Source organism: Amphiprion ocellaris, chromosome 3 (assembly GCF_022539595.1).
Source record: "Amphiprion ocellaris isolate individual 3 ecotype Okinawa chromosome 3, ASM2253959v1, whole genome shotgun sequence".
NCBI classification, from domain to species: domain Eukaryota; kingdom Metazoa; phylum Chordata; class Actinopteri; family Pomacentridae; genus Amphiprion; species Amphiprion ocellaris.
Genome location: NC_072768.1, coordinates 2,836,780 through 2,858,912, shown reverse-complemented (window position 1 = coordinate 2,858,912; position 22,133 = coordinate 2,836,780). Strand labels below are relative to the sequence as shown.

Here is a 22,133-nt window from a genome sequence, read left to right as displayed (position 1 = left end):
GCAGGCAGGCAGTTGGTTAATTTAGGTAGGGTTGTTTAGCGCTGCATGAGACAGGCTACTTCACAACAGAGACAAATAAATGCACCGTGGGGCAACTGAGGTTGATGAACACTGGATTCATTTCCGTGTTACCTGGTTAGTGGCTACAGTCTATATGGGCTGTGTAGCTGCTGCCACATGCGTGTCCCCAGTGTTGACAGCTCCTCAGTAAGGAAAGTAGCTATTAGCTGTCCTGAAAGTTGCTAGAAGTCGCTAAATTACGTCATCGCCTAATTTGCATAATTTTTCGTTTGCATGTAATTGTCATTAAAGTTGTAGGAGAGAGGAGTAGCAGTGTGTGAGAGACAAAAAGTGAGTATAAAACACCCAAAATATGTTTTTGAAGAAACATTTTCATTTATATCCCGCTCTGTAAGCCGAGACAGGAGCTGCAGCGACTTTGCGCATGCGCAATTCATCTGCCGTCAGGCCACGGAGTGATGTGGGTCTCCTCCTTTATATACAGTCTATGGCAGGGCTATTCAATTAAAAATTGACTCGGGCCGGATTTTCAGACTAAGAACATGAGCTGGGCCGGATGTTTTTAGCAGACAGTGAGCAAAGTTAACCATTTAAAATAAACACAAACAGATCAGATAACAAACACGCTGGATGTTTATAAACGTATTGCCACATCCAAAAGGACATAAACACAATAGAAGAGCAGTACTTAAACTAAACCTGTGCTGAAATACAGCTTCTTTAAATTTTACATTTCAAACACACAACTTCAACACATTTTGATAGGTAAATATAAGCACAGGTTAAGGTGCATATGAACATAAAAACTAAGTGCAGATTAGAAACACCATCTTTTGTTTTGGTCACATCTCAAAGTGCATTAAAAAGTAACTTGCTTAACAGTAACTTTTCAGAACTTGAGACATTTTTCTTCTTTTGAAATAACAAAAAACAGAGTTTGTCCCTGCCCATATTTGGTCTCATCTGAGACAGTCACATCTTCAGTGCATATAATCAAAAAAATAAACAGTAGGCACAGTGATAGTTACTATCCCTTTGAAACGAAATAAAGCTGACATCAAAGTGCATAATAAAGTGCAACTAAGTGAAATAACTGTCAAAACAAAATGTCTTTCTTAAATATTAAACTTATAATAAGTGAACATAAAATAGTCACATAAATACATAAAACTACCTTTAGTGTCTGCTACAGCACGCTGCTTTGTTGCACTTACCATGTCTCGAAGACATCTGTGGCGAGAATGTTTGACGTGTCAGACCTGTTTGATAGCAGATGTCACACTCGTCTTAACTTTATCGTCCGTTAAAACTTCATCCACGACAGCCAACATGCAGTCCTTCACAGTTTCTGAGTCTGTGAACAGCCTCTTTTTCGTGGCCCTTTCCTGAGCTGTGCAGGTCCGCTTCATTGTAGTACAGCTCCGGTTGTAAGATGCAGTCAAACTTTGAATTATAGCCGCTCTCTCATGACATCCCTCGGGAAAGTTTGTCCGAAACGCGGCATGTTTTTCCAATGTGGTGTCTTCGGACATGATAATCTTTCAGCGCTGCAAAGCACTCGTTGCAGAGTAAACGCATTGGTTTGGCGTTCAGACTTGGTGGTAAATAAATAAATACTTGTCAGTCCACGCAGGATTAAACCGACGGTTTTCCTCGCCGATTTGTCGTTTCAGGATAGAAAAAGACGTGCTGCTATTTTCACCTGTATAGAACTGCTAATGTTAACTTTTCAAACGCGTCTCCTCAACACAATGCATTGTGGGTTAGTTGCTAGGTTACGGTAAGTGTTGCATTCGATGTTTGCAATAATGTTGGAATTTTTGTAAGAACTTGTTAGTGTAACTGAAAGATGTTTTTCTGTTTTTCTCGGACCCAAGTCCCAATCACTCGGCAGTTGCTTTAGGGCCACTCGACGGTTGCTTTCGGGCCGCATGTGGCCCGCGGGCCGCTAATTGAATAGGGCTGGTCTATGGTGTCCTCTGATCAGACAGTGGGATGCTGTGGGGTTACTAGACTGACCGCCTGTGCTTTGTGAAGGGGAGGATCTCACAGCGGCACCTGCTGTCATGGCTAACTGGGATTATTAAACAGTGATAATGTTGTTAGCATCTGTTGTTTTCATGCTATGACTAGTTAAAATTTCCGTTGTGAAAAATTCAGAGGACTTTTGCTCCTTGTTGGAGCCTCAGGCAAGATTCTGCTTCTGGGGTCTCACTCCACATCCTTTTGTTACGTATCTTCTCCTTTTCAAAATATCACAAACATACAGTAAATATGTATTCAACTCTAGCTGTCTTTATGGGTTTTTTGGCTATAGCAAATAAAATGCCAACTGTGAACTTTCCTCCAGTCTCAACCTAAGTCAAGTCAATGTACTTCAGTTAGAACTGCTTTCTCTGGCGCTAAAATATTGTGTTTGTGAGGTTTTTGCCCAGACTTTTACATACTACCACTGTTTACAGAGGGCACTTAAAAGAGTGTGCCAATACCTTAAAAATGAGTATAAGATGATTTCTAACTAAAATCAGGTTTTGGGGCTGTGTAGTTCATTTTTTATTAGTCTTAAACATGCATTGCATTTATGAATAGTTGGTACAAATATAATGGTGCTTACAGTAAATTCAGATCATGCATCCCTGAGACCCCAATCCCTTTACATGATCTTTTAGTTGGTAAGCTGGGAGTTTAAATTAAAGAAAAAAAAAGAGAAAAAAAACACCAGCAACAACATTAAAAAGTCATGTGGGTGCACTGAGTAAAGCGGGGAACCTTTGGCCTCATTTTTCTGTGCCGTGGGCCAGTCCTGGATCGCATCCTGGATCTTTTGTTAAACTGTAATGAAATAACTGAATGGAAACAAAGCTCTGGAGTTACAACTCTACAGTGACATTATTACAAAGTTTACTGTCTTACATTTTGTATTATTATAGCAAGTTAAGTCCAAACTCCGTGTCCACAGTTTGACCCCACGGCTGGCTACAGTATTTCATACCCAATAAATCATTCACAACATCTGCATAATACATTTTATGTATTCACATTTTAGGAGTTCCTGCACAGTTCACACACAAATTCATACTCTACATATTGTGTATGCCTGTCAAAGAGTCATCTCTATGGCAACGTTGTCATAGTGAAGCTGACAAGTCTAAACAATCTGTGTCTGGGTTCAGTCCACATGCTGAATTCCAGGGATAAAGTCTGACACGGACACTCACCACAGGATCGGAGCTTTAATATGGTAAAATCATTTGTCTTTTTATTTTCTGTCAGTAACTGAACTGAGAGCAGCCAGAGTTTGTATGTGTTTGGTGGACAATACAAAATAATACACAAGGTCTCTATTGTAGCATATAGTACCAAAAATACACTTTAAAAGACAACCATTGTGAAACTGTAGCTCATTAACATGACATGCACATGTCTTCACAAATTGTTTGAGCATTTTTCACCACAGTTTGTTAATTTTTAATGAAACTATGTTGTAACGTGCATGCAGCTGTATGTGATCTACTATTTTTAAGATATCTAATACTATGGTTGTCTGGCAATGCTGCTGTTCATGGTGTTATTACACTCCTGCTACTAGGGACAATGGCGGTATGTAACTAAATACATTTACTCAAGTATATGTGCTTAGGTGCAACTTTTAGATACTTGTTACTTTACTTGAGTATTGATATTTTTTTCAACTTGATCTTTCTGCTTCTCTACATTTCAGAACAAATCTATTTTTTACATTTATCTGACCGCTTTAATTACCCCCGATGTTACATTTTTTTCATATTTTTCCTGACCAGTAAAAACTAAAGTTGACTTTTTAGAGATGCCTGGTTTTTATAGGGCAAATACAAACATAGGACAATCTTAAAGAATGGGATCTGAAGAATGTGCAATGGCAATGAAATAAATTCTATTCTATTCTATTCTATTCTATTCTATTCTATTCTATTCTATTCTATTCTATTCTATTCTATTCTATTCTATTCTATTCTATTCTATTCTATTGTGCTGTGGACCAAAAAACATACAGCATACAGCATAAGACAGAAAACCTTTAAAATCTCCTGCAGAGCTGGGTTGTTCCTTTAAACACATAGCTGGGTTGATTATGTTGGATCATAATTCTGGGTTATTTGAGGAAACGTAAACACATTTCTGGATTTTCTTGCTGGGTCAGTGTGGTTGTTAGAGTTCATTCTAAGCTGAACAGCTGTTTGAGTTTCTCTGACCCAGCTCCTGGTTCATTCATTTCCCAGTTCATCCATCTTTGAACCTTATAGATCCTCCTCTTTTGATCAGAGTGCATGGATTTTATGGAGGTTAATATGAAGATGTACCTATATTTTGGACAAGCTGTGATAACAGTGGAATCTTTCATTTATTTTACTGAAAAAAAAAGTGTTAGTTCATGGTGGTGATGGGAGGGTTGATGGTTTTTCCTCACTGACAATCTTTTTAGATTTTTGTATTTTTAAAAAAAAATTTTTTAATTGATATGTGGCCACCTGGACCCTTTGAACAACAGTATTAAACTTTGTCTTAATATTATGCTAGTTAGCTACATTAGTTAGCTACTGTTACACACTGGTGCATACAGGTGATTTTACTGATGATCTTTAAAAGAACAAAACAAACAAAAAATCAATTTAGCACAGCAAAACCCAGAAGCAAACAGAAGTGAGTTAAAACAACTGTAAGATGTGAATGTGAACTGTGTATAGTGAAACATACTGTTCTATAATGTTACTTATTACAGTAGTGCAGTCATATTCAGGCTCAGAATTATTTATTAGTAGACGTATTAAATGTAAAAATAGGAAGGCAATGAGACACCAAGTAATATATAACACTGCATTAACTTGGGTCAAATGAGCACCCCAGCAGTCTGGGTTAAATGCTGAAACCAAAGACTTGAGTCGAAAAATAGACTGTGACCCAGAGGTGGGGTGAAGGTTGGGTTATTTTTTAACAAGTATAGTGTAAAAGGCAACATACACATTTATGCAGCTGTAATATTAAACCGAAGCAGCATATATAATGATTAAACACTGACAGCGATCATTTTACTGCCCTGTCAGTACTTTAACTTTTGACTCAGGTTTTGGCATGTTGTTTTCCTCATTGACAGCTACATATGCCCCAATTTTCACGTCCATGGACTATTTTTAATTTTGAGAGGTCATGTAGCTCTTGGAAATCTGAGATTACAGAGTCGAATTTCTTAAAATAAATGTTCCTTATTTCACTGAATGTTGTATTATATATAGAAGGAAGTGTATCACTGTGTCAACCTGTCTCTGTTTCTTTTGTTGAAAAGCATTCCAGGTCAGAATCTTTGTAAATACGTAACAGACCAGCTGGCCGACTGCAGGTTATGGCACCAGTGTCAGGTTCTGACTCGCCAAGTGGTGGAAAAACAGGTTTTCTATGACAGATTGTGAAAAAAATCCAACAAGGTAGACTGCTTCCGTTCGAAGCACCCTTTTTTTTTGTTTGTTTTTGAAATGGCTGTGAGTCATCTGAATGTCAGTAAACAGGCAATAGCCAACTGCTTCCCAGTCTATTCATCAAACTTTGGTAAATTACTGTTTGACAAACCCTAACCATAAGCATTTCTTAGGGTTCTGTGCTGACTTGCTAATTAGCTAGGTAGCAAAATGTGAGAAAAACAAACCAGATGATAAGAAAGTCAGTGTTGCTGACTAGGACTAGGCACTATCCCATAGTTATCCTCCTGGTATATTTACCAAGTGAGAATTAAAATATTTCAAGCATGATCCAGACCTGTCCACATTTCTAATGGGAGTTAAATACTTAGAAGGTAAAGACATCATGAGAAGTCAACTGTGCCATAATGGTTTTATAGGGGATTTTATTTAACCATACACTTGAGTTACCTTGCAAAGCAACAGTCATAAGAGAATCCATCTGGGCTTTAAGGTATGTGCTTGTGACCGATCAACAGCAGGTCAGCGCAATCATTAACAATACAGGCAACTACAGGCACATTTAAGATGTGAGTTAGCTTGTGATGAGCAGTGACAAACAGATGGTTCATGTAATCACCTGCCAAGGATTTTTTTGAATGCACCTGACCTTTTCCTAACAGTTTCCATGGACGATTTCGAAGGTGGTTTCACAGTAACAAACCATCTGGTGCATGACGTTAATGCTTATTTTCTGTCACAACCTCCCTAAGGATGAGTGCTTTTGTAACTTTTTCAAATTTGTGCGTTTCTTATGACTTAAAGGCCATGTATATCTTTTTTCATAAGGTAACAACAAGTGAGGAACCTTGGGTTGGAACCTGGAGGCCCCACAAGCCCAGAGGACCTATAGCTGCACTCTATGGTAGCCCAGGGCCAAAGTATGCACTGCCTGGACTCACAGGTATAGCCAAAATTGTTCATTTTTCACCACCAGCACCATAATTATTATTACTATTATGCTAAATACTATGGTTTGTCTTTGTTCCTCGATAAAGGCAGTTCTATACATGACCCTACTCATTACAAAGCACCAATGTTCAGCTTTGGGACACGTCCAAAGGGGGCCACTACTAACTGCTCCCCTGGACCAAGGTATCTAATCCCGTCCAACATCACCAGACAGGGCACAGAGGGCACTCCTGCGTTTTCACTCCGCAGCCGACCAAAGGAACCAGAATTTTCCAAGGCTCCTGGACCAGGTCAGAGAAACCCTAAACATGGAAATAAAATACTACTGATCTCAGACACTTTACCTTCCGTTTGTTGTTTTAGGACACTACTCCCCAGAGCGTTCAGGGAAGTCGATCTTTTCCTCGGCTCCAGCTTATTCTCTATCTGGGAGGAGCAAAGAATTCTACAATAACCAAACACCAGGTAACAAACCCATTCTCTGTCAGCTTTATACATGATGTGAATTACAAAGTTTCACTGCACACATTATGTAAACTTTATCTTTATCCTATTGCAGGTCCAGCCACATACAATCTGCCCCCAATACTGGGGTACAAATCTGGGACCAAATCTTCAGCTCCCTCCTACTCACTATATGGCCGCAGCAAAACTGGAAGCTTCCATGAAGATCTGAAGAAGGTCCATATAAATAGTCACTAAAAACATTCAGCAGCGAGACATCCTGATTCACTGTTGCTCTTGATACATTTTCCCTTTCTAGACTCCTGGACCTGCTTCCTACAAAGTCGTGGACCCCTCTATTTACCGGCAGAAACCTCCCGGGTACAGCATGACAGGCCGCAACTTTGTTCCTGGTGAAAGCTCAAAGAAACCAGGACCTGGAGCACACTATCCTGAGAAGGTAAGAAATCTCAGTATGGCTTATTTGATTACTGAGGCCTCAGATATTAGCATTAACTAACAGTGTTTTCATCCTAGGTAACTATGACAAGAACAAAAGCTCCAAGCTTCTCCTTTGGACTGCATCATTCGCAATACATCGCACCCCTTATTGTAAATGTAGATGACTAATGTCTCTTCTTTCAACTGGAACTTCACACAGCACTCTGGAAAAAAGTATAAAAAGAAAACCTCACAAGATTACTGAGATCTTATGTTATTGCCACAAGTGTATGCCAGATTGTAATGGTAGTTGATTCTTTGTAGTATTTCAAGTAAATTACAATATTTTTTCCAATAAAACGAATCAGTGATATGTGTTGGACATTTGTGTTAAAATTTAAATTTTTCCGACCAGTTTTATTTCCAGTCCGGCTGTTTCTTGTGGGTTGTAAAAATGGATTATTATGTGAATGAGGTATTTCACATGATCAATGGACAATCAGAAGCCAAAAGCTTGTGGAACTACTAAATATACCACACTGACACACCCTAGCTGCACTGAACACACAACGCTGAGCGGAGATGGAACCATTCTACTCAAACTTTCCTGATTATTTTCAAGTAAAGATTTAATACCAGCACCAGTGGACGAGCCCCTCAACACATCTCAAAAAACAAAAGACATTTTTGTAAAATAGCCTTCACATAATCTTTAGAGAGTAGTCTAAAGAAAAGGTTGAAGTATTATCAGAAGGTTTTTAAGGACCCCAGAGTTATTTTATGTCTTGTCAAAGCACAGCCATTTAGCTTGCAAAATACTGATTCAATAATTCATGTTTACATCAGCACATCCATAAGACGCAAGCTCAACAGAGCTTTCTTTCCATGGCAAGGGTAGGAACTCTTTATTTACTAGCATCAAAGTAGAATTAGAAAAACATACTTTATAGGCTTGGTACTATATCCTTTATTCTATTTTTTGCAATTCAAGGAGCTGTACTTCACCCAAAGTGGCAACTTACTTTGGATATCTGTTCAGATATGTGGCTACACTGGAAGTACTAAAACAAGCAAAATTTTCCAAAATGGATGACCTCTTATCTAATGACGCTAAGTCAGATAATGTATTCAGTATCCTGTTTACACAGTCTAATTTTCCATCAATTCCATTGTGTTGTTGAGTCCATGAGAAAGAAATGCATTACAGAATTGTCCAGGGAACCCTCCTGCAGAAAAGAACACTAAGTTGAAAACTTACGGAAGAATAAAGCACCAGTGAATATAATCATGTTTTAATGTTTTAAGAATTTGGGAGCTTCCGGTGCAAAGTGGCAAGTTAAAGAGTCAGCACTTCTAAGACTCAGTGTTCTCTGCCAAAAACCAATGGGTTGCCCTGTCTGGATTGGGGATGAGTAGTAGTGAAGTATCTTGGCATCTTGTTCAAGACTGATGGGAAAATGGAGCATTAGATGGATAGACAGATTGGTGCAGCATCATCAGTAATGTTGGGGTTGCAAAGCTGGAGGGTGAATCTCTCAATTTAGCAGCTGATCTTCGTTTCAAGCCTCACCCATGGCCATAAGCTCTGGGTAGTGACTGGTCAGGCGCTCGGACATCCAGAGGGAGCTGCTGCACATTTGTTCCAAAAGAGGCCAGCTTACGTGGTTCAAATCAGGCAACTTATTTTGGAAGTTTTCCAGGAACATGAAACTAGGAGGGGATATCACGGAGGATCCACAACTTCCTCTTGTTATTATACATCTCATCTGACCTGTGAATGCCTTGGGATCCCACAGAAAGAACTGGAAAGGTGGGAGAAGAGGGACATCTGGACATCAGTGGTTGAACTTTCTCTAATCTCCTCACACATCTTTACCTGCACATGAGGAAAATCACTCCTGTAGAATGCAGGTATGTTTGTCATTATTATAAAAAGATGTTGCCTGGTGACCTGTCAGAAATCCATCATACAGAGTCAGCCAAAATAATGTTTACACACATCAGGAAAAGGAAAACTTGCATCAATATTTCAATACGAAATTTATTCAGACATCACGAGATTCATAAAAGTTATCTTTGGCCTCTACAATTACAAGAGGTGCTCAAAGTGGAGGCCACTGGCTTCCAGACATTTCTGTTGTGTTGTAGACGTCACTTGTTGATGCTCCATTCATGAGGGTAGCGCCATCTGTTGGGAAAACATCGTACAATAGGACACAGAGTTATCGTGATTTGATCAAACTTAGAAAGAGGAATCTATATGTATAGAAGTACTTATACAAATGAGATATTTATAAAAGTTTTTCTTTTCCTGATGTGTGTAAACATTATTTTGTCTGACTCTGACTCTGTGAACTTAATGAGAACAAAACTGTCATTTAGTTGTTGCTCTGAAAGCTTCTTTAGTGAAAACCGGCTGGTGTTCTGCTATGAAACAAACTGCTGTTGAGGTCTGTGTTTTTAGGTTTAACCCCACAGTTTCTGAATGAACTGATAGTTGTTTTTTTTCCTGATCAATGTGGACGTTATAATTGATGGTAACATTTACTGATCATATAATCAGCATGACAATATAACAGTATAACATTCTGACCACCTGACTAATACTGTGTTGGTCCCTTTATGCTGCTAAAACTCCTCTGACCCAGTGGTTCATCAGAATCTCTGGGGATGTCCTGTGGATTCTGTGGATCCTGTGGATCCTGTGGGTTGCAGGGTGGGTCCTACCTAGACCAGGTTGATCCTGGACCATCCCACAGATGCTCAATCAGATCTGGATGTGGGGAGTGTGGAACCCAGGTGAACAGCTTAGCTCTGTCGTGTTCCTCAGACCACTCCTGAGAAGTTTTATTTTGTCCTGCTGAGGGAGGCAGCTGGCATCAAGGACTGCTGTTGCCATGGAGACTTGGGGGTTGTTTGTCCTGCAGTGTTTAGGTGGTGGTACATGTCAAACATCCACATGAACGTCAAGGTTTCCCAGCAGAACGTTGCATTAGAACAAGATGATGGATGTTGTTCTCTTCAGCTGTCAGTGGTCAGAATGTTGTGGCTGATCAGTGGATCTGTCTGCCTTTACTCTGACATCCAGAGTTAAACAAAAGTGGAGTATGTGTGCAGTGCAGAAGAGATTTACTTTATTGGATGCAGTTTTAGTGGTTCCATCAGAGAAAATCAGATCCATATACAGATTTTTATTAATTCCAGAGCTGGTTCAGTAAAGATTATAATAATAACTACATCAGATAATTCTTTGTCGCAGCTGGAATTTTGCAGAATGAGAGATGGTTGAGAAGGTTTGCAGTTCTTGTTTAAGCAAAATATGTTATAATAGAAGATATTTATTGTCATTGTACATGAAATTATCTGCAAACCAGCAAAGTGCATCAGTCTGAGGTATCTAAATATAAATAAGTAAAGAAAAATGCTTCTCAAGCCAATAGTAAACACAATATTTTGAGGGAATATTCTAAAAAGGAAAGAAAAGCTCCATTCTCACTCCTCTCAGGATAAACTGTCATTAAAATTGACTTTAAATTTAACTTCAACATGAGATAAAAACATTTACTTTCATTACTGATGTTGTCAAGTTTTAATAAAGTTCATGCTACTTTTATAAAATGATGAAAGTGAATAAATTGTATTTCTGTGATCTGTGTTTGATTTCTGTCTTTTCTCCTGTCATCCAGATGTTCAGAGGGAGATGATGCCACATCTGGTCCAGCTGATGGAAGGTCTTGAAGTTCTCTGACTGGCCTCGACTGAAGATGTTCCTCTCACTGGATTTAAGGTTCAGATGCTCAGTAACAAACTCCACCAATGAGCCAACAGGGAAGCTTTAGGTTTATTAAATGTTGCTATGAAGGTTTCACTGTTTTTCTTTGTGAATGCAATGAGCTCCAACTGAAACTTGAATTAGAACTTAGAAGTAAATCCTTCCATCTGAAAGGATTTAGTTGCATTAATAACTTCATAACATTCTAATTTTTATTCCAGGCTTGGTTGGAAATAGAATCTCTGTATTGATTCAGGTAAAAACTGAACTTCACAGCATGTTGGAGCAAAACAACCAGATGAAAACTGTGATGGTGTTGGATTGTCAGACCGTAATGTTGCAGCTCAAAGCAGCTTTTCTAGCTCAGTTCATTCTGACATTCAGCTATGAATCAACACAGCAGATGGTGATCCATGCTGTGGAAGTCTCACATCTCCTGATTTAATGGAGCTGCTTTGCACTTTTTACACTGTTTATTCACCAACACTTTATTTAATAAAAGTTCCATCTAGTTTTTATGAGGAATGTGATGTTTTAATTTCTCTGTGAATAACTGCAGTCTAATGGAACAGCTGGAATTGTAACATCTGTCCTGATATTGATCATGAAGTATTGATCAGAATACTTATGGTCAGCAGTCATCCCTGAAGTTTTACATTAAAATCTTTACTTGTGTTGTGAACTTTGGTAAGAAGCAGAAACGTTAGCGTTGCCATGGATACATGGGTGTTAAATTCTGTCCATGTTTCCTTTTGGGAAATTCAGTCCAGCAGATGAGTTTGTTTTTACTGCCAGCTACCATTCAGTCTGAGATATTAAGAATAAATAAATGTGCATAATGTGGAAATGAACAGATTTTATTTTTATTTATTCCTACAGCGGATGCAGAGAAAGTTCCAGAATGTGGAGGAATTTAGTCTCATAATCACAGACAATAAATATTATCTGAAAGTCGGGTTATTGTTGTTTATCAGCACAATACAAAAAGATTCATGTTAGACATATTTCAGTTAAGACTCTAGAGTATCATGATTTATGTAAATTTACCTCAGTAATATGAATGTTCAGGTTAAGATTGTGCAGTGATATTTATTATGTAAGTTTACCTGATTAAAATGTATGACTCTGCACTACAATATTATTTATTTAAATTTACATCATTATTATAATATTTAGGGTCAGACCCTACAGTAATGAGATTAAGAAATCAAATATTCTATAAAATGTAAATACACTGAACTCATTTGGATATATTTAAGTGAGACTCTACAATATTATTTGACACAAATCTAAATCTAAATTTTACTAATTTTTACTCCAAACATTTACTGGACTGATTTAAATACTAAAATCACTCCTTTCTAATCCTCTGCTGTACGTTCAAACCTGAGGCCTTAAATAGAAACACACAAGTATCTGATTGAAGGAACTTCTGCAGAGTCCTGGTTCCAGAACATGATGATAGAATTATAGACAAACTTTAACAAAAGCTGCCTGAGAGTTTACAGGTTTTTATGTTAGATTTCTTCAGTAATTTAATGAGAGTTATCAGCAAAAATCAAGTGTTCATTTGATGAACTTCATTTCCTAAAACATCCAGAATTGGAGCTCATATCTTTGGCAGCTGTAAAGTTTCTGCTCCTTCAAAGTTCACAACACAATGAATGAATTCCTAAAACACTCTCAATGCTGGAGAGCGTTTGATGCTGAAGCAGTGATCAGTTTTTCTGTTTCTTCTCTGGAGATGCACAATGAGGGACGTCTGCAGAGACTGAGAAAGAATCTCACCACATCCTGACATGAGGAAAAAGACTTTATTGAAGACTACAATGAGAAAAACTATCAGACAGCAGACGGCTGCATTCAAGGTGAGCTCTGAACATTTGATCTGGAACAGGAATTCAATCACAGCAGCATGAGCTTCATTTCAGTCTGTAGCTGCTGAATTCATGGATGAATCATCTGGCACTAGAGAAGAAGACCATCAAACATCCACATCAGCTGATGGAGGTCCAAGAGTCTCACCAAACAAACAACCTCTGTAGGTTGTTTAATATTTTTTTGACATAGTATACTATGGCATTTTTTTTTGCGCCAAAATTCATGATGATTTTTTTTCAAAGAAAACAGTACCATAGTGTTTTTCACAGCCTACTTTAAATTATTTCATCATATGGCACGTTTTTACAACATGTGGAAAAATCCCATTTTTTTTGACATAGTATACTATGGCATTTTTTTGCACCAAAATTCATGGTGATTTTTTTTTTTCAAAGAAAACCTTTCTGGAGTGTTTTTCACGGCCTCCTTTACATTATTTCATCATATGGCATGTTTTCACATGTTGAAAAATGACATTTTTCGACATAGTATACTATGGCGTTTTTATTTGCGCCAAAATTCATGATGATTTTTTTTTCAAAGAAAAACTTACCATAGTGTTTTTCATGGTGCCCTTCACATTATTTCATCACATGGCATGTTTTTACAACATGCTGAAAAATGACATTTTTCGACATAGTATACTATGGCTGTTTTTTTGCGCCAAAATTCATGATGATTTTTTTCAAAGAAAACCTTTCTTGAGTGTTTTTCACAGCCTGCTTTACAGTATTTCATCATATGGCATGTTTTCACAAAATGTTGAAAAATCACATTTTTCGACGTAGTGTACTATGGCGTTTTTTTTGCGCCAAAATTCATGATGATTTTTTTTTCAAAGAAAACCTTTCTGGAGTGTTTTTCACAGCCTCCTTTACATTATTTCATTATATGGCACGTTTTTAAAACATGATGAAATATCGCAATTTTTTTTCGACATAGTACTATGGCGTTTTTTTGCACCAAAATTCATGATGATTTTTTTTTCAAAGAAAACCTTTCTGGACTGTTTTTAACGGCCTCCTTTACATTATTTCATCATATGGCACGTTTTTAAAACATGATGAAAAATCGCAATTTTTTTTCGACATAGTATACTATGGCGTTTTTTTGCGCCAAAATTCATGATTTTTTTTCAAAGAAAACCTTACCATAGTGTTTTTAACGGCCTCCTTTACATTATTTCATCATATGGTACATTTTTACAACATGTTGAAAAATTACATTTTTTTTTGGACATAGTATAGTATGGCGTTTTGTTGCACCAAAATTCATGATGATTTTTTTTTCAAAGTAAACCTTTCTGGAGTATTTTTCATAGCCTGCTTTACATTATTTCATCATATGGCATGTTTTCACAACATGTTGAAAAATGACATTTTTCGGCATTTGCGCCAAAATTCATGGTGATTTTTTTTCAAAGAAAACCCTTCTAGAGTGTTTTTCACGGCCTACTTTACATTATTTCATCATATGGCACGCTAAAATGTGATGTTTTTGTCACATTTTGGACGAAATACTAAACTATGACGTTTTTATCACATTTTGGACGACATACTAAACTATGACAGTTTTTGTGATATTTTGGACGAAATACTAAACTATGACGTTTTTTCCACATTTTGGACGACATACTAAACTATGACAGTTTTTGTGACATTTTGGACGAAATACTAAACTATGACGTTTTTATCACATTTTGGACGACATACTAAACTATGACAGTTTTTGTGACATTTTGGATGACATACTAAACTATGACGTTTTTGTCACATTTTGGATTTTGGATGGAATACTCAGTTAAAGCAACATTTTAGGTGCATGGCCAAGGATTTTTGGTGGAATGTTCCTTTAAGGTGGACGTGTGAGGACCTTGTAGGTGGAATACTTCCTGAAACCAACCTTTTAGTTCAACATTCAAAGATTTAAGGTGGAATATTCCTTTAAACCAACCTGAATTTCATGTTTTGATCATTATCAAGTGAGAAACCTCAATCCACACTCCTCATAATGACGTTTGAGATTTATGCTGCTGTTACTTGTTTAGTCCAGACTAAATGACAGAAATCTACAACTGTAATTTTATTTCAGGACTCAGTTATTAAATGTCAAAACAATCCATGTGACTCTAAAAACTCAGCATCTTTACAAACTCTAAGATTAAACTCTCCACAAGGATCCAAAATAAGTTGGACTTCTACATGAGAGCTTTTATTATTCTTCATCTACTTCCTGAAAAGTTTGGTCAATAAAAAAGACAAAAACTAATATTTTCAGCTGAACTAAAGACAGACTTTGTGATTTTTCTGCTCACATGTTGTGTTGTTGTAAACTTCTTCTTTCAAATAAATATCCTCCTAACCCCCTGGAAACCAGCATTTGTCCTGTTTTTGTGTTGCTCCTCGGTGACCCTAGACAGCTGGGTCCTAATGTTTTTTGAGCAACACACCATACTATGATGTTTTTACAATGATGGTTCTACTATGGAACCAGTTTGACATGTTCAGGCGTTCTTTGTGTGAAAACTCAGAGATTTCAGGGATCAGAAGGTGGTTTTCAACTTTCTTTGTTAACTTTCTGCTTCAACTTTAAACTAAATTTACCTGACTAAGCCAGCCCTCTGGACTTCCAGGAAGCTGTGTTCCTATTGGCTGTCCAGGTGGCTGCTTGGTGTTATCAGGAACACCTGAGCAGCTCAGTGTCTTCCTGCTTTATTTAACTGCAGACAAACATTTCCTCTGCTTCTATTCACCACTGAACTGGGTTTGGCTCTGTTGCTTCAGTTTGTTCTTTAGGCGTTGGCTTGCAGCTTCCAGCAGTAAAATCGTCTTTAATGTGTTTCTTGGTGTGTTTTAGGGCTTTGTACTGGATAGTTGTCTTGGTAAATGTGGTTCTTTAGCCACAGTTAGCACATGGTACTAATGTGTGCAGTGATTAGTGGATTTGGTGCAGGTGAGTTGTGTCTTTATCTTGGCTGTAGTGAGTCTTTAGAGGTTTTTGGTCAGACACATTCTGTATTCTTGTTTGAGAACCAACGTTGGTTGTCCAGAAGGTAAGAGTTCCTGTCCTGATTCTCTGTTCTCAGAGGTTGTCTGGTAGGCTGCAGGAGACTTTAGCGTTTGGGTTGTGCTAGTTTGGTTTTTGTACAGTTTCATTTGGATGACTATCTTGAGGCCCCTCCATGTGGTTTAGTGAGGTTTTCTGGAACAGTTCTACAAAGCAACCTGCAGCAGAAGAGACTTTGAGAGTTTTTAGGAAGTTCTGGAGACCAGACTTTAGAGCAGCAGAAACATTTGTCAGCAGTTTGAGCAGGAGAAGGTGAGCTTCAGAGTAGAAATGAGGAGAAGGAAACCTTCTTGACCCGTGTGGTGAGGTCCTGTATCAAGAGTTTGAGCAGGTTGTGAAGAGTCTGTAGTTCTTTGGTCTGAAAGCACAAGAAGAGTCGACTCATTAAAGGAGAAAACAGGAGATATTGTTGGTTTTTCTGTCGCTCTGCAGTTTCCAGTTTCCTTAGACTGAATATCAAGTTTATATTTTAAATGATTTCCAATGTGAGCCCAAGAAGACTTCAATAAACTCTCTCCATCCCCTGGACACAACATATTTTATTACCATGTTAAATCTTTTTTTAAAATATGTTTGAGTTTTGATCATGGTTTTAGTATAGTTTTTTCTCTTTGTTTAGTTTTGTCATCTGTGTGAAAGGTGCTAAACAAATAAAGTTGAATTGATAAACTGAATAATTGACTAACTCATGATTGTGACAACAGAAGTATTTTCATTGTGATTTAAGGGTTTGTTTCATTTTTAAGGTTGGGGTTAAAATCTTAACAGAAAAAAATTAAAGAAATAAACTACACTAAAAAAAAGCAATTGAATCAAAGGAAAAAAGATTTAATACAATAAAACTTAAAAAGAAAAATAAACATTAAATACAGTTAAAGTATCTTAAACAAAATATTTAATTAGATAATTAACGGATGATACAAAACATGTAATTATGAAATTAAACAGAATTTTTAAGCAAAAATATTAAACATTAAAGATGAAATATTTTAGATAATTAAACATTTAAAAAATACAATTAAGAATATTAAACATTTAAAAAAATACAAAACATTTAATTAGACTATTAAACCTTTAAAAAGACAAAATATTTAATTAGAAAATTAAATGTTTAATTAGAAAATTAAATCTTAAAGATAATAAAACTTTAAATAGGAATTAAACAAAAGACAATGAAGCATTTAAAAAGAAAACTAAACATCAAAAGGTGGTAAAACATTTAAAAAGAAAAACCTTAACAAAGATTTAATCGAAAAATTAAACATTGGGAAAGAAAAGGAAATTTTTCAAACAAGCCAATAAAACATTTGAAAAAAGAACAATTAAACATTAAAAAGACAAAACATTTGGAAATCAAATCAGACATTAGAAAATAATAAAAGGTGAGAAAAGAGCAAAACTAAACATTTAAGAAGAATCAAACTAAAGACAAAACATTTGAAAAGACACCAGTTAGACTTTAGAAGATCAAATTAAACAGAAGAGACAATAAAACGATGAAATGGGGCAAAACAGATAAAGGTCTTATAGCATTTTCTAGTCTGAAATGAAAACATCAAGTTGTTTCTTCAAACATTTCCTCTTCTATGTTTTTGGTTTGATTGTGGACAGATTTACTAAGAACTCATTTCAGAAAACTGCTTTCCAGATAAAGTCTACTAGTAGTTGAAGGCATTGATCAAACTAATGTTACCTTCTGATCTCCACAAACTTTACTGTTCAGTGAAGAGAATCAAAGTTTGTTCAGGATTTCTAAAAAACCCACAGGTGAAGGTCTGAGAATAACTCAGATCGATGGTCTAAATGTGAAATCAAGACTCATGGTCACAAGTTTTAAGGCTTCTGTTAACCAGAAAGTTCAAACTAACAGAGAACTACTGAGAAACTTTTAAAACTTCAGTCCTCAGACTGTCTGAAGGTTCAAACGAACAGAGAAGTACTGAGAAACTTTTAAGATTTCAGTCCTCAGACTGTCTGAAGGTTGAAACAAACAGAGAACTACCCAGGAACTTAGAAGATATCAGTCCTTGGACTGTCTGAAAGTTAAATCTAACAGAGATCTACTGTGGGACCTAGAAAATTTCAGCCCTCAGACTGTCTGAAGGTTCAATCTAACAGAGAACTACTGTGGGACTTAGAAAATTTCAGCCCTCAGACTGTGTGAAAGCTCAGGTCCTGAGGACTCGGGAGGTGTGGAGGCTTTGGAAAGTCTTGGAACTGAGGGTTCCACCCTCCAGCACAAAGGCTGAAGCCCAACCTCCTGAGAAAAACGGTCGAGTCGAGACTCGAGTTAAAAAAAAACTCAAAAATGACAAAAAATAGATGATAAATGCGCAAAAAAAAGAAGAATTAGTATCTGAGCGAGTAGCTCAGGAGGATAAGAAGAGGACTACCAAGTGGAAGGTCGCAGGTTCGAGACCCGCCACCGGCAGTTTTCTTTCTTTGTCTTTGTCAGAATTTTGATAAAACTTAAGAAGGATCTGGTCTTGAACCAGCGACCTGCAGCTCCATAGGCAAATCCTTAACTCACTGAGCTACAGATCAGATACAAAGAAATAAATTCGTCGTCCCTTTGGCATCGTAGTTCCTCAAGTGACCACATGGGTGGAGCCAAGGCGGAGTCTGGGTGGAGTCAGGGCGGAGAGTAGGCGGGGAGGTGGGTGGCGGCCTCCCCCCTCTACTCCCCCACCTCCCCCGACCGCCCACCACACCTTCCCCCGCCTGACAAGTTCTTCGAGTCTCCACGAGTTCATCGAGTCTCCACAGGTTTTCCCCAGTTTCTGGAGTTTCCACCAGGTCGGAGGCAGAACAAGTTGTCATGAAGAGGTGTTGAAGTCGGCCAGGATGGACTGACTTTTTACAGCGACTAGAAGGAAGACCACTAGAAGAGCAGGTCTTGAACCACCATCCATAAAATCCATGGAGTCGCTCCAGAGAAATGAAGGGACGTAAACTTTTATCAACCTCCATCCAGATGTTCAACTTCATATCTTTACTTGGAGATTTTTAGCACCGCAAACCTTTAGTATCACACTTTATTATCATTTATTAGGACTTTAATAGGATCCACCAGCAAATTTAGTTTTTGTTGACAAACTTTATTCTTGTCGTCGTGGGACTGCAGTATTTAAAACTCTTCCTTCTATTTGACCTCATGTTTATTAGTTTTAGTGGAGAAAGTTATTTTAATTGTCCATTAGTCTCTTAAAAACCAAATAATAAATTGGATTAGTCAAGAGGTTTAAATTTCTTACTTTGTCATATTTTAAATACGACAAAAAATATATAAAAAATAAAGCGTCTTGAGACAATTTGACCTGTAATTGGCGTTATATAAATAAAATTGAATTAAAATTGTATGTCTCTTGTAATGTTGGAGTAATTCAGCCATATATGTTGGAAAACACATTTTTCTTTGTCCATTAATCTGTTGATTGTTTTCCCCACTAATTTATTTCTTGTTTTGGTTTATAAAATGTCAAACCCAAATATATTGTTTACTGTCACAAAAACCAAAAAGATTTACATTCATGATGCAGGAATCAGGCAGTTTTTCACTTTTTATCTTAGTTTAGTCAGAAAGATAGTTGATAATGTGTGAATTGTTGCAGCTTCTGAGCCGTAAAAGGTTTTAATCTTTGGGGCCGAGTGTCAAAAAACATTTAGAAACCAACATCAACAAAACACTCAACAAAGACTTGAACATCATTAAAGGGAAATCCAACTTTTGCATGACAATGTCTAATTAAAGGACATTTATTTCCAGCGTAAATGTGTGATATTCATCCTCTGGAGCTTTCTCTTCACATCGTCTTCCACCTGGACTGGTTTGGTCAGGAGCATGTGCAACAAACATTTGAAAAACTGCACTTTAACATCAATGAATGACACTGAAGTTTAATCTCTACATAAATGAGACTGAGTCTGGATGTGCTGCTCTGTCATTAACTCCTAAGTTTAGGAAAAGTTCAAACAAAAGAGGACAGTTCAGATAAGACTTGAGAATGAGCTTATTCTGAACAAACATCTCAGACTTTCTGAGCTTCAGCACCTCTAGCAAGATATTTTAACAACAAGCAACTCAAGAGATCCAGAAGTTGGAGAGAGTTAGCTTTAGCTGAGCCAAAGAACATGTGGGACGCTAACCTAGCAAACATTTCAGACTTTTCTCTGTGAATTCTGAGAAATAATTTCCTATTTAATGACAGAGCTACACATCTTAACTCAGTCTCATTAAAACAGACTCTAATTCAGTGTCATCCATCCATATTAAAGTGCAGTTACCCAAAATGTTTGTTGCATGAGCTCCAACAAAACCTGTCCAGGTAGAAGGCCACTTTGACAAACAGGAAGTGGAAGATTCCAAGCAGATTTATAGAAGGGGGACAGGACTGTACTAAGTGTGGTGGAGTATAGAGGGGTGTTTTGTGGGTTTTTTAAGGCTGATAATGATTATTAGTGAGACATTTGGAGTAGATATTCATTTGCAGTAAATGAAAGTATTTAAAATCTTGGAGTTAAACTTAGAACAACACAAACTCTAACAGAAAACTTTGTTGATATGTTTTTGTTTTGTTTACGGATGTTAAGTTAAAGGAGTTTTATTCGTGACGTATAACCAATCAAATCACTCCAGAAGACAGAGCGACCACAGGTAGATAAAGGTTCAGAGCCAAAGTAGCACCATTTTTAAATGTATTTATTACCGTAAATCAGTAAAAAATAAACTACTGATAATCAGTAAATCAGTCAGCCCACAATTACTACAATTCTACAGTGGATGTGTCTTTTATACAGTATATGATGTATACACTATGTTTGTTTCTTCCTCTGTTGTTTTCTGGATTGTACTCAGCTGCATGTCTTCATCCATCCTGCCTCCGTTGACTCGTCCCGCCTGCCGTCTCTGGAGCTGAAGCTGGATTGGAACAGACCAAAGTACAGTCCAATCACGATGCCAGCTGCCTCTCAAAAGGCTCCTTCATCTGGCAGGTGGCGCCACTTCTTCTGAGGGGAAGCTGAGCTGGCCCAGCAGAACTTTGGAGATGTGTTCCAGTGGTTGGTGGATGTGTGGAGAGATAGAGAGGGACCTTTGAATTTCACAAAGGAAAACAGGAACCCATTGGTAGTTTTAGTTTAGGCTGCTACTGCGGTGTGTTTTTGGGTTTTAAGAGGTGAGCAGGAAGAGTTTTTTTTCGTATTGATTATCTTTTACTTTGTTCCTGGTTGGAATGTCCATCAATGTCAACATGAAGTTCACTTTTAGTTCTGTTCATTTATTTTTATTTTACTAACACCCATTTGCTTTTAACCCCCTCACATGTTGTGTTGTTGTAAACTTACTCTTCCAAATAAATACTCGTCTAACCCTCTGGAAACCAGCGTTTGGACTGTTTTTGTGTTGCTCCTCACCTACTTCAGACAACCGGGAAATAACAACGTTTTTTGGACCAAAGGCTATACGATGATGTTTTTTGGACCAAAGGCTATACTATGATGTTTTTAGAGCGACATACTACACTATGATGTTTTTTGCACCAAAGGCTATACTATGATGTTTTTAGAGCGACATACTATACTATGATGTTTTTTGCACCAAAGGTTATACTATGATGTTTTTTGAGCGACGTGCTATACTATGGCGTTTTTTGAGCAACATGCTATACTATGATGTTTTTTGGACCAAAGGCTATACGATGACGTTCTTTGGACCAAAGGCTATACTATGACGTTTTTTTGAGCGACATGCTATACTATGATGTTTTTTGCACCAAAGGCTATACTATGATGTTTTTTGAGCGACATGCTATACTATGGCGTTTTTTGAGCAACATGCTATACTATGATGTTTTTTGGACCAAAGGCTATACTATGACATTTTTTGGATGACATGCTATACTATGACGTTTTTTGGGCGACATGCTAATACTATGATGTTTTTAGAGCGACATGCTATACTATGACCTTTTTTGGACCAAAGGCTGTACTATGACGTTTTTTGAGTGACATGCTATACTATGATGTTTTTTGGACCAAAGGCTATACGATGACGTTTTTTGGATCAAAGGCTATACTATGACGTTTTTAGAGTGACATGCTATACTATG

At 37.3% G+C, this 22,133-nt stretch overlaps 1 protein-coding gene across 3 annotated transcripts; it reads left to right on the top strand.

The window, feature by feature from the left end:
• Positions 1 to 3,127: 3,127 nt before the first annotated feature.
• Positions 3,128 to 16,583, top strand: odf3b (outer dense fiber of sperm tails 3B). 3 transcript variants are annotated; one of them, XR_008600438.1, is made up of 9 exons: positions 3,128 to 3,262; positions 6,300 to 6,414; positions 6,509 to 6,712; positions 6,786 to 6,887; positions 6,982 to 7,103; positions 7,186 to 7,326; positions 9,104 to 9,218; positions 10,994 to 12,947; positions 13,052 to 16,583. XR_008600438.1 is itself a non-coding variant. In XM_023281365.3 (7 exons), the coding sequence occupies exons 1-7, from the start codon at positions 3,260 to 3,262 to the stop codon at positions 7,494 to 7,496; spliced, it is 780 nt and encodes a 259-aa protein (XP_023137133.1). In that variant the 5' UTR covers positions 3,128 to 3,259; the 3' UTR covers positions 7,497 to 7,721. The 3 variants fall into 3 exon arrangements, 1 of the variants encoding a protein (XP_023137133.1); XR_008600437.1 differs by having other exon boundaries at positions 13,011 to 16,581; XM_023281365.3 differs by lacking the exons at positions 9,104 to 9,218; positions 10,994 to 12,947; positions 13,052 to 16,583 and adding an exon at positions 7,404 to 7,721.
• The last annotated feature ends 5,550 nt before the right edge of the window (positions 16,584 to 22,133 follow it).